Source organism: Equus caballus, chromosome X (assembly GCF_041296265.1).
Source record: "Equus caballus isolate H_3958 breed thoroughbred chromosome X, TB-T2T, whole genome shotgun sequence".
Lineage (NCBI taxonomy): Eukaryota > Metazoa > Chordata > Mammalia > Perissodactyla > Equidae > Equus > Equus caballus.
The window spans coordinates 33,677,916-33,690,427 of NC_091715.1; the positions used below are offsets into that span (position 1 = coordinate 33,677,916).

The following is a 12,512-nucleotide window of genomic DNA, read 5'->3' on the forward strand; positions in this document are numbered from 1 at the left end:
GTATAGTTTAGTTTATGCTTGCATTAGCTCACTCAGAGTTAGTTTTCAAACATAAGGTTCAGCCTGTTATTAATAACTTGATATGCTGTGTTGAAATTTTCTCTTTCTCCCTCTCTAATTCTGAAAGTACGTCTATAGATTCTGAAACAGCATTTCAGCAGACGGAAAAAAGAAGGTGCCAATCAAGACCAATTTCTTCCTTCAAGGTTAAACTAACACTAAACCAGACTACTATCCAAAACATCATCATAAAAATTAACTAGAGAGAGTTGGTAGTTCTCTGAAACTTGTGTAAGTTTTATTCATTACTGAAATTACTAGAATCACATTGAAAACACCTTAAAGTTAAGACCCAAACCACCTATTAGGAAAAATCGCTATGGGCATCCAGTGCCTTTGATTGAACCTGGGTAACAAAAGAGGCAAAAAGACATGGTTTGTGATGAAACCTAAGATTTGAATGCTAATGTTTTCAGGCTTTAATAAAGTGTATACCAATTCCAAGTACCAAGCATGATATCAAAATTCGTATTCCTGGGTTTACTGTTCATAAGCATCAAAAGCAAATTCTGTTCACTGAATCCTGTCTTACTTTTGATTTGCACAATGCATTCAGAGATGAGTTATAATGAGGAAAAAAAGTGTCCACTGAATGCATCATGTTTAAAAATGCAATTAACATTTCCAAACCACACTTAAAATGGAAAATACTTGAAAAGTTAACTATTAATTAATTTGAGACAATATTATCCTGCGGATAAAAATACATTTTCTTGTATATACATGTAGATTTCCACATGAAAGAAAGGATTCAGCTGCAAATAAAGAAGGGCTGACCCTTGATAAAGACATCTCAGACTGCCAAACCTATGTGATTACCATTGAAAGGAGAACTGAAAACAGAAGGATAAAAGGTAAGTTAAAGGAAGGATAAAAGTTTAGTCACCTGCTCCTGACTAGTGGCAGAGTTGGGCAAGAAGCAGGAGATGAATGCAGAAGATAAAGAAGAAAGGCGAAGAAGGCCTCAACTCTGACCAGAAATGAGTGGAGAATCAAGCAAAGTTGAGAACAGATATGATACAGCTGCAGTGAGATGCTTGAAACTAGAATTTGGTAGCTGATAGTTACAGAAGCTCAAATCAGCTTAAAATGGATTTAGACAAAGCATCTAAAATTTACTGGAGAACAAATATTACAGTGATCAGATAACTCAGCATGGTATTACCATTTTAAAAACTCTTCCAAATAACATCAAGTCACCAGAAGACCTTTGCTTCCAATCATGTTCTTTGAAGCTTAAAAAAGTCCCTGACTGACTGGGAGAGACAGCACAGTACTCCAAAGAGAAACTCTGCCGAGATGTGTCAGTACCAGAATCTCCATTTGCCCCTGGACAGGCCCTGGATCTTGGATTCTTCAAAGTGAGAGGACTGTACCAGGCTTCTTCCAAACAAAACGTTTTATCATTTTGTTGACAATGAATTAAATTGAGATTGTTTAGAACAACCCCAATTTTGGTAGGAAAGGCAAGGGGGAGAAGTTAAGCAAGATAAAGAAACGTCATAGAAATTTCATGCAAGGGTGCTGTGTTCAAATTCTTTGTTTCCTAATTAGTGCTGTATGCAGAAGTATCCTGTAAACTGAGTCTTACAGGATAACTGAAAAGTTCCCAAATCCTCAACAGATGAGAATGATTACAGTATTTGGGATCGTTGATCAATATGAACTACTCACTGTCTTTTCTCAAAGACTGGGTTCCTTCTCGTTTTCCCCCAAATCCTACTGTGAAAGACAACCAAGGTGCTAAATGTTCACCACCAGTCAAGTTAGGAATATCTGAAGAAAATAAATTAACCTTGAAACAAAGAAGCAGATGTTTTTGGTCAAATTTCAGACACGTATCATTAGAAATTAATTACTGGCCCCACCAGGTTAAAGATGAAGGGAGGCCCTGAGAAGTCTATAGAGCTGATATACACACAAGTGAGTGTCACTGTTTGTTTGTTTTTTTTTTACCTAGTTTTATTAAATATTGCTTCCTTGGGATGAGTTTATAACAACTCCCAGAACATTTTCATGTAAGGATCCAAAGCGGTCATATTAAAATACAGCTTCAATATAAAGTTTATCACAGTTTTACAGTATTCAAAAATGACAGACCTGCCTTAAAAAACAAAACGAAACCAAAAAAGGACTATTACACCCAAAACATAAGAAAACAATTAAATAAACAAGATTGGCATTTCCATAACTTTATAGTATAAAACAGAATATTAAATCTATTACTGGCAAGCGGACACTGACATATTACCTAGTTTGAAATGTGTCCCATTTAAACACACTATACAAGTTCACTATACAAAAGACTGATGGTCTTTTTGATGAAAGAAGTGCACCCTGAAAATTTTTGCCAGTTTAGAATATTAACCACTGAAAGTCAAAAAAGTCCTTTTTCTTTTTTAAACTGAAGGCTGAGTTCAGATTTTTTTTTTTGTTGTTTTGTCTCATTTGTCAGCCTTCCTGGTTTAAAAACAATAGTGTCTATGGACGCCCACCAGGGGGCAGTGTAAGATTAGCCATTAAATCACGAACAGCTGCAAATATTGTGCATTCACCTGCAACAGAGAAAAATGGTCATTAGCTATTCGCAACACAGGAAAGATGATGTTAACACACCGGTGGGGGTAGGGGTAATTAACTCTAAAATTAGCAAGAACTTTAAAGATCAAAATAAAAGACTAAATTTTAACTGCACAGGTTATAGGGGATTAAGTTTTGGTGTTACGTATCAAATGATATTTGTTTTGGATTTTCTTTTTCCTCATGAGGACATTTTGGGCCAGTCCCAGTTAGATTTGAATTTAAGAAGATATGCCTAGAGTTTCTCTATAGAAACACTGGAGCATTGGATAAGCCGTTGAAGTTGGGCTTCAAGGCTACTGACAACTTGCTTATGCATTTTGAAACTAATGAAAAGATCTCGTTTATATTTATGCATTAGTTACAGCATTAATGATGTCCTTCTAATGCTGCATTAAAGGCCAGGTAAAAATGTCTATGACAGGACTGTCCAAGAGAACTTTCAGTGACGATGAAAACATTCTGTATGTGCACCGTAGCTTACCAAGCATTTGTAATGTAGGAAGTGTGACTGAGGAACAGAACTTTAAATTTTGTTTAATTTTAATTAACTTAAATTTAAATAGCCACATGTGGCTAGTGGTAGTCATATTGGACAGTGCAGTTCTATGACATCTACTGGAGTTTTCTCCCAAATTTCAAGGAAATGGTCAACTTCTGGAGTTCAACATTAAAATCAATTAATGTAAAATAAAGTGATTTTTCTTAAAAGCACTTCACCAGTGGGGGGAAGTGATGGGTTTGGGAGGAAGGGAGGGAGGCTGAAGTATGGCACAGCAACAATCCAGAAACAAGATCTGTTAGGGGTGAAGGGAGGCTCATGAGTCATCCTCTCAATTTCCCCTTTGCTCAAAGAAACCAAATACCCTGCCTGTTACTTCTTATAAATATTACATATATTTAAATATAATAAACCAAAACCAGTTGTAACTATGATAAACCAAAAGCTGGATCTCTTCCCTAGAGCACAGCCTAACACTACAGTGGCTGCAAGTGAGAGAACGGAAGGCCTCAGCTGAATAACGGCCTCTGGCAAAGGGCAGGATGTGCAGTGACCCTGTGCACAGTACTGCAACCTTCTCTCCAGCCACTGGAAAATTAAGGTACAGAAAGAAAATGAAATCCAAAAGGTTTGCCCAGTCTAAGGCAGAAATAAAAGAACAAAAGAAAAACACTTCCAAAATATCACAATTTCTTAAATCAAAGGGGAAGTTATATCTTTTTCTTTTTTAAAAACACATCTTCATTATTGATAGGTAGAAAAACTTGCTTGATCTCAATAGGATCAAAACATTCTTTCCTTTTAATTTTAAATTCTACAAGACATTATAATGATAGTCATCTGCTTATGAAGGAACGGTGTTTATTAGCAAAGTTTTACCGGACTGCTACTTTGAAAATTCTGATAGCTTTAAACTTTGATTTTTAAGGACCCATTTTTAGCTGAAAGAAGAGATAAGTCAAAGGATGAAAGCAGGAAATTGTAAGAAGCAGAAGAAGTATCACAACAAAAGCAGCATACCTTCTCCACTGCCCAGTGCACTCCTCATAGACCGCACGTGAGCGAGAACTCGCCTACGTGCACAACATGGGGAAACAAACAACTAGAAACGACTTCTCCCATGATTCCTGTGTCTAGTAAAATTTGACTGTGGTACCTAAAAATGTTTCAGAGAACAACTTCCCCTCATTTAAAAACACAGTTTTGTTATCATACTATTCTAAACTGAAAGATATCGAGGACTTCCTTAATATTAGAAATGAGCAAAATTTAATGTCCTTAATATTAAAAATAAGCAAAATGGAAGAAAAGTTCTCTTTGCTGAGCTTTATGTTTTGTAACCAAAAAATTTAGCAGTGCCAGGAGTTACATGTTAAGCGTAGGCTACTACAGTATTGGAGGGACCTTGTTTGTCTGCCAGAAACATTCTGGTTCCTGGAAAATGTTCGGTTTGAGAGCTTCATCATGCACTTGGTGAAAAGCTTCACTTGCACCCGCCTGACACTTCTGTAAGAAGCCCAAAAAGCAGTGATGCCGTTTGTTCTTCACAGCTTTTATTCTTCACAAAACATTTAGAAGATACAGAACTTTGAATGGTATTACTCTACTCGTGATCGAACCATGAAATATGAGAAATCCACATGCATTTCAACGTGGTGATGTACAGACTGGCAAGTATTGATGGTAGGGCAGGAATTCACAGCCATGGAAAATTCTATCATCCTAACCTAGGGCTTTGTGGCAATGTGTGCTATAAATACAAGCTTCTGGCATTAGCAACTGGGTCAGTCCCAACAGTAAATCACTAACAAAAATAAAGTCCAGGCAGCAGAGACATGGACAAAAATGAAGAACCAGTGAGGAAGGAAGAAAGCGACAGGCAGACATCAAGAGGGCCAGGGCAACCAGAGCTCTACTACTAGGATTGGGGGGTGAGGTGGGTAAAGAGGGAGCAGAGGGGAGAAGGGGGAATCTCTCAAAAGAACTTTTATAACATATACGCAATAAAATACCATCTACTGGTCATGTACCTTGTCGTGGTGGGTTCATCTCTGCAAACCTCTTCAGAATGTTGCTGACCGTCATGGGAGCAGCAACAGAAGAGTTCTGCTGTCTGGGAATGTCTGCCTGCTGGGTTGTACCTGAAGCCATGTCATAAATGATTGGAACTATAATACTAACAGGTTCTTGGGGAGGGACCGATGTTTTCTGAGTTAGTTGAAGCTGCAGACACACAACACACACAAAGAGAATAAAAACATAGTAAGAAAATAAAATATTTGACTAAATTTATCAACGGTACTATCATTTACTCTACTGTCAGATTAAGATACATCAAGCAAAAGAAAATTAAATATGACAAGAGTGACAAACAACTGAATATTATGACTAAGATGCAACTATGTCACACAATAATCTAGTTCAAGTCTGTTATTACTAAAGGAACCAGGATTACATTAAGTCTAAACTGACAATTAAGGCATCTGGGCCTCTATTTGGCAGCAAAGATAATTTCTGCAGTTAACCAAAAGTTGCTCTATTATCCTCACATGGCTTTTTCCTCAGAAGCTCTGCACACACACACATGCCGGGTGGTACTTACAAAAAATAGCATTTTGGATTTTAGCACCACGGCAGGCGTCCCAGGAGGTGCAATCGGTGGTGCGCTGGGAGGGATCGTCAGGCAAAACTGAACGTTCCATTTTAGCTGTGTTGCCTGGTCAGGAAACTGTTTAAAAAAAAAAATCATGATAAAATCATATGAAAATTTAAAATTATATTGGAGTATAGGAGTCTAAAAGGTTAGAAAGAATTTTATTTTATACTCAATTAACAACGGAACATAAAATTGATAATCTACATTTTTTCAAAGGAAATATATATGTGAAGTTAGTGAAAAGTCAACTCTGGATTTGTGTGATAAGTTCCCCTACCTTCCCTCCCACTTCATTAATTCCCAAAGCCTATGGATGCTGCTTCCTTAGTGTCTCTGACATCTGTTCCCTCCTCTCTATTTTCACTGATGCCACCAAGCTCAGGGCTTCATGACTTCTCCTGCAGCCCCCTAATGGTCCCAGTCCCTTCCAGTGGCTGCTTCTCCCAGTCCATCCTTATACCACTGCCAGACACATGTCCTAGGGCATGGTTTTTATCTAGTTCACAAATGTTCAGTTAAATGCAGTGACATATGTTCCCCCACTCCCACCCCACCAGGACCAAGACCTGGCCTTCAAGGCCCTTCGTAACTGGTGCCAACCTAGACTTTCCAGTCTCATTTCCTACTCCTTCCCTAAAACATAGTAGTTAAACTGTGTTAATAATTTTATATAATATTCACTGGTGCTTTTCCAGCCACATAAATATTTACTACTTTAAAAAGTCAAATGGATTTCTGTTTGATACAAATAACCTTTCCTATAGCCTATCAGAACAGAAGCCTAATGTTGAGACTATTAGCAAAGGAACACTGTTGTCCCAATATTAACAGTAAAACACCAACTGAGAAAAGGAGAGAGGTATTTGGAATTACCCTAAGCAATACTAGAAACATTAAAACGAAAGGACTACTGTGAGATTGGAAAAATATAATCAGCTGCCACCTGGATTCCATCTATATAATTCTATACTTTCATAGGAAAGAAAAGGAATTAAAAATAATCTCCCAAGAGAAGATAGATTTTTCGATAAATGGTATTAGGGTAATTGGGGGCATCTGAAAAAGTTGGATCCATACCTCACATCTGACACTAAGATATATTTAAAATGGATCAAAAATTTAAATAATTTAAAAAATGAATCCCTAACAGTATTAGAAGAAACCATGGGAGGATTATTTCATTATCTGGGAGTAGGAAGAGTATATTAAATTTATTTGCTTTTGTAAGAGGTAAGCCACTGGCAACTCAGGTTACCTGTGGGGAGGGGGACTAGATGGCTGGACAGGGATGGGTGGGAAACTTCCCACTCTATCATCTTGTTCTAAATTCAAAAGATACAAGAGGATTGTGTTACTTATTCAAGGACGAAGTTTAAGCTAAAAATTAAGAATTTAAAAGAAAGGGGCCGGCCCCATGGTCGAGGGGTTAAGTTCGTGCGCTCCGCTGCAGGTGGCCCAGTGTTTCATCGGTTCGAATCCTGGGCACGGACATGGCACTGCTCATCAAGCCACGCTGAGGCAGCGTCCCACATGCCACAACTAGAAGGACCCACAACTAAAAATATACAACTGTGTACCAGGGGGCTTTGGGGAGAAAAAGGAAAAAAATAAAAAAAAAACTTAAAAGAAGAAAAAGAATTTAAAAGAAAAATGGAAGTACACAAGTGGGTGAAAACCAACAAACACTGCTCCCACCAACTCCAACCTCCTCAGACAGACCTGGCTATAAAAGTGTGTTTCTCTGTGACTTACCAGCTCTAGCTTCATAATATGCACACAGTCTCTGAGGATGTGTGTAGGAGCTCCTAACAGCTTGGTGAAAGCTATCAATGTATTGGCTTTAAATGGCGGTCCAGCAACCTACAGGGATAAATACAAGTTACTCTTCATTCTACCTTGACTCTTCGGTTACACTGATTATAATGAAATTACAATGCATTAATAAACACATACTCTTGTTTCAAAGAATTTCTCCAAAACTTGGAGTTCATCAGGTTTCCACTGCCCTGCATTTTCAGGTGTCACTTTTAGCTGAAGTGTTTGGTTGGTTTTGGGACTAAGGGCTACTCTGCATTTCAGTGCATCAGTCTTAAACATGATCACTCCAGGTTCATTGGAATTTATCAGCTGTAGCTACAAAACAAGAAGGATGCATCAAATTAACATGTGAGACAACATGTAAGACAAAGAGAAAATGAAATGTTGCCAAGAGAGTCATTTGAAAAGGAAAACAACTAAGTTGATACCTGTTCTAAAACAAAGGTATCTAGGCACTGAGCAATGATAATTGCTAAAAACATCGCACAGAGAAAGGCAATCAGACAGTAAGTGACTCCTGATGGAAGACCATAACACCACTTATGAAATATTCTTGCAAAACAACAAACTTGAGCCTGAATTCAGTAGTTAGATCCGTAGGATTGATCAATATTATAGAAATATGGGAGTCAAAAGAACATGTTAAATGATTCCAAAGGGATACGATCAGCAAAATCCAGACTGTGAGAAACCCTACAGGATAAATGATATGCTTTCTTCAACAGATAAAATGTATAAGGAGAAATGGAGAGGGAACCTACAGTTTAAAAGGAACTTAAAAACTTGTTTGGGTTCTGATTCAGACTGTAAAAACTGACAACTTGGGAAATCTGGACACCAACTAGACATTTGATGATAAAGAAATTGTATTTAGGGATGAAATGATGTCTGGGATTTGCTGTCAAACTATCTAGGGGGAGGAGCTATGGCTGAAACAATATTGGTATGAGTTCACTGTTGAAGGTGGGTGATGAGAACATAGAGGTAGAGGTTCATTATACTATTCTCTCAACATTTGTATATCCTTAAAATTTTTCACAGTAAGTTTTTAAGAAATGGCACATTAGAAAAAAAGAATAGAGTTCAATTACAAAATGTTAGCTGGAGTGGAACCTTATGCTAGCCCAGGGGTTGGCAAACTTTTTCTGTAAAGGGCCAGAGAGTAAATATTTTAGGCTGTATGGTCTCTGCTGCAACTACTTAATGATGCCATCACAGCTGGAAGCAGCCATAGACAATATGTAAATGAATGGGTGTGACTGTGTTCCAATAAAACTTTATTTACAAAAACAGGTGAAGGGCAGGACTTGGCCCCTAAAACTAGGCCTGTAGTTTACTGACCTCTGCTCTAGCCTAATATGTTGATTTGCAGATGAGGTTCAAAGAGCTGAAAGCTTACATGGCTTGTAAGTGGCAGAGGTGAGGCTAGATCACAGGTCTGATGATTAACATTTTAAAGGCTAATTTATTCAACTTATGTTAAAACTTCTATTTTTTTCAAATCTGAACATGAAGGTTGCAAAATAGCGTGGTGCCATCTATGGAGTGGATATTTTAAACATTCACCATTCTGACTACCTCATTAACACATACATATATTAATAATTATAAATAACTAATATGTATTAAATACCAAGATATTATGCTAAGAGCTTTATAGAAAATATCTCAAATTCCCCCAATTGTTCTGAGTTAGGTAGATATTATTATCTACTATTATCAAAATCGTGAAGAAATTTGCCCCAGCTTGTACTAGCAGGTGGCATGGCCCGGCTACAAACCCAGGTAGCCTGACTCTAGAACTGCTGCTCTCCACTCTGAACTATCTCCTAAGGGGACCACCAAAGGATAGGTTAGAAGTCATTTTCTATAAGAGTTTGAAACCAATTCAATTGTTCATGTATTTAAAAAGTAGCTTTCATCCTTGGGATCATAAATAATTTTATTTCAATGGAGAAACAGATTCAAAGTCAGCCTGCCTGCAAGGGGATTTGAGAGGGGAAATAGTTACTTGTATGCTATTGTCTGCAAAGCCAGATCCTGGGCGTACTTGTCCTATGGTATTGTGGGGACCTAGCTCCAGGTCCACGTTAGCCACAGCACAGCCAACTATAAAATGCAGGAATATGTTAATGTAAAAATGTAAACGAAAACAGTGGAGTCCACTTTTAATGCCAGGGCAGGGTGAGAAGCACAATTCTAACAAACTGGCTAAAAGAGGTGAGGGACTATCACTTTAGTTCAGATCCTATTCTGCCGGGTGATTTAGCACTCGCCTTTGACAGTCACCACTTAGGAGTTCACTAGGGACTCGTACCGTTTCTTGTTGAATAATTCTTTGAAGGTGTCTTCTCATGATGACTGATCCAAGGAATCTCTCAAGCGGAGAACAAAGGTAACTACCTGCCAGGCCAGGCACAAGGCCTGGCGTGGGAGAGGGCAGCAACAAAATGTTCAAGGCACTGTGAGTGAGGATGGTAGGTATGGAGGCCGCCCAGGAGCGCTGAGGTAGTTTACGAGGCGGAGGCATGTTTGTTGGCATCGTTTGGGAACCTTTGGGGAAGGAAAACATGTCATTTAATTTACAAAAACATACTATTTCACTGTTCTCTGTTTTGCTTTTATTACTAATCTTTGATATTCTAAAGCAATCCATACTGTTTTAGTTACTCCTTGTGGTTTACCAATCGTGTATCAGCTTCCTGTTAGCAAAAGTAGTCACACTCACTCTCCTCCCTGTAGCCAGGTCCCCTGCAATGTGACTCTGCAGCAACTCCTTCAAGGGGTGGAATCTGTTTCTCTACCTGGAATCCAGGCTGGCCCTGCAACTTGCTGTGGCCTACAGAATGTGGTGGAAGTGACATGGTGACAGCTGCAAGGCTAGGCGTCCATTTACTTTCTTGGAACCCTGTCCAGCCACCAGTGAACAAATCTGTGATCAAGTATGAGACCACCTTAGACCAGTCAGGCCCCAGACAACCCAGGAGCTGACTGCAGATGCAAGAGTGAGTCCAGCAGAGCCTGGAGGAACTGCCCAGCTGGGCTCAGCCCAAATTGCTAACCTGCAGAATGGTGAGCTAGTATATGATTGTTGTTTGAAGCTACTAAAACTCACGCAGCAAAAGCTAACTAATATATTTGTCCAATTCTTCTCTTCTGTGTTAACTTGCATAACCTTGTCAGTTAACTTGAGGTATCTTTTCAGGTCTAGTACTATAGCTAAGTTAGTAGTCATAACAGAGGTACGGGGACACGGGGACTCACCTCAGAAGACTTCTGGAGGAGACATTTCTCTTTCTTACATTTTGCCTGACTTTGCAAATTAACTATTATTACAACCAATTTACTAAATGGATAAAGTTTAAGTTATTAAGCATCCCCATTCAACAAATAGGTCATGACTTTCAAATGTGAGGATGGAATAAAATAGGTCGTTTGTTGGTTATACTAAAAGCAAACATAAAAAAGTTGATGACACTCACTTGTTCCAGCTCGAGGGGAATGAGAAGCATCTGGAACTGGAGAATGTAGTGATGGGTTGGCTGGTGACATTCCAGGCATGCGTGTTGCTGGTGAGGGGCCAGACACTTGAGGAGACCCCGGCCAGTTCCCTGCTCGTCCACTTGGTGACACCATAGTGTATGGAGAACTAGGGTCCAGGGTTCCTGTAAACATGTAAACAAATTATTTTCAAAACCTGTATTTTAATAACTGAAAAATATTCAAATGCTTACACCTTACATGGTGATAATTTTATTTTTCTTTCAATAAGATATTTCACTAAGGCATAATGTTTAACATGGCGGATATGAATCTCTATTTTATGTAGTTTATGTACTTTTTAACCTGCTACAAAACTTAGAAAAATTGAAAAAGACTGAGAAAGGATAACATTTGCCTTCACACAAGCTTCAACACACGTAATATGTGACAATCCACTTTATGCTATATAATAACCTACTATAAGCATGAAAATATTAAGCAAAAAAGTCTCAAAGCTCCTTTAAAGGTAGAAATCTTCTATTTTTAAACTAACTCTGACAAATTATGTTTTCATTCTAGTCAGAGAAAGCTGAGGAGAGGGAAATTTTCCACTTTCTTTATTTAGTAAAGGCTACACTGACTAAGAAATGAACCAAGAATCAAGTTTTCAAAGAGGCAACTTTCTGAACAATTTGATATTTAAATTTCATCCTGCAGATACCTTTAACATATTATTTATACCCCTTTGTAACCAAATGACAAACTGAGAAAATACTTCCACCATATATCAGAGTAAATGGTCCTTACTTAGAAGTCTTACAAATTGGTAAGAAAAAACACAAGAACACAGGCAAAGGATATAAACTGGCAGGCATAAAATAAGAAATACCGAAGACTAATGAAAATAAAAAAAAGGTTCAACTTCACTAATAATCAAAGAGATGCATATTGAACAATAAGATACCATTTTTCACCTATCAAAATGACCATCATTTTTAAATGCTTTTGAAAAATCATAATACCCCATGTTGGCAATGATGCAGGAAAACATTCTCGTATGATGCTAGAGGAAATTGATACAGCCTTTCAGGTGAGCAATTTGCAATATGCTTCAAAAGCTTTAGAATTTCTCAAACCCTCTGAGACAGCAATTCCACTTCTAGGAACTTACCTAAGGAAATAACCATGTGAGCAGACATGACACCATTTTTAGTTGTGAAGAAATGGAAACATTTTAAACGTATAATAATAAGAGAGCAGTTAAATTCTGGTATGCCCAGACAAGGGAATACCATGAAGCCATTTAGTATGACGATATAGAATTATTACTGACAGAAATGGTCCCACAAATATTCATAGTAAAGAGTAAGATCATAGATGCTACAGAGCTCTAAAACCGAGGAAGCTCTTTAT

The 12,512-nt window shown here is 38.0% G+C and overlaps 1 protein-coding gene across 4 annotated transcripts in view; it reads right to left on the minus strand.

The window, feature by feature from the left end:
• Positions 1-276: 276 nt before the first annotated feature.
• The window catches only part of MED14 (mediator complex subunit 14), a 64,700-nt gene continuing 52,464 nt past the window's right edge, over positions 277-12,512 (minus strand). For all 4 annotated transcript variants that reach the window (XM_001489243.7, XM_005614079.4, XM_070256802.1 and 1 more), the window contains 7 exons: positions 11,099-11,281; positions 9,934-10,169; positions 7,752-7,931; positions 7,551-7,658; positions 5,745-5,870; positions 5,173-5,365; positions 277-2,615 (listed from right to left, as the gene is read on the minus strand). In XM_001489243.7, coding sequence (XP_001489293.2) covers positions 2,542-2,615; positions 5,173-5,365; positions 5,745-5,870; positions 7,551-7,658; positions 7,752-7,931; positions 9,934-10,169; positions 11,099-11,281 — 1,100 coding nt within the window. In that variant the 3' untranslated portion in view covers positions 277-2,541. The remainder of the gene's footprint in view (positions 2,616-5,172; positions 5,366-5,744; positions 5,871-7,550; positions 7,659-7,751; positions 7,932-9,933; positions 10,170-11,098; positions 11,282-12,512) is intronic.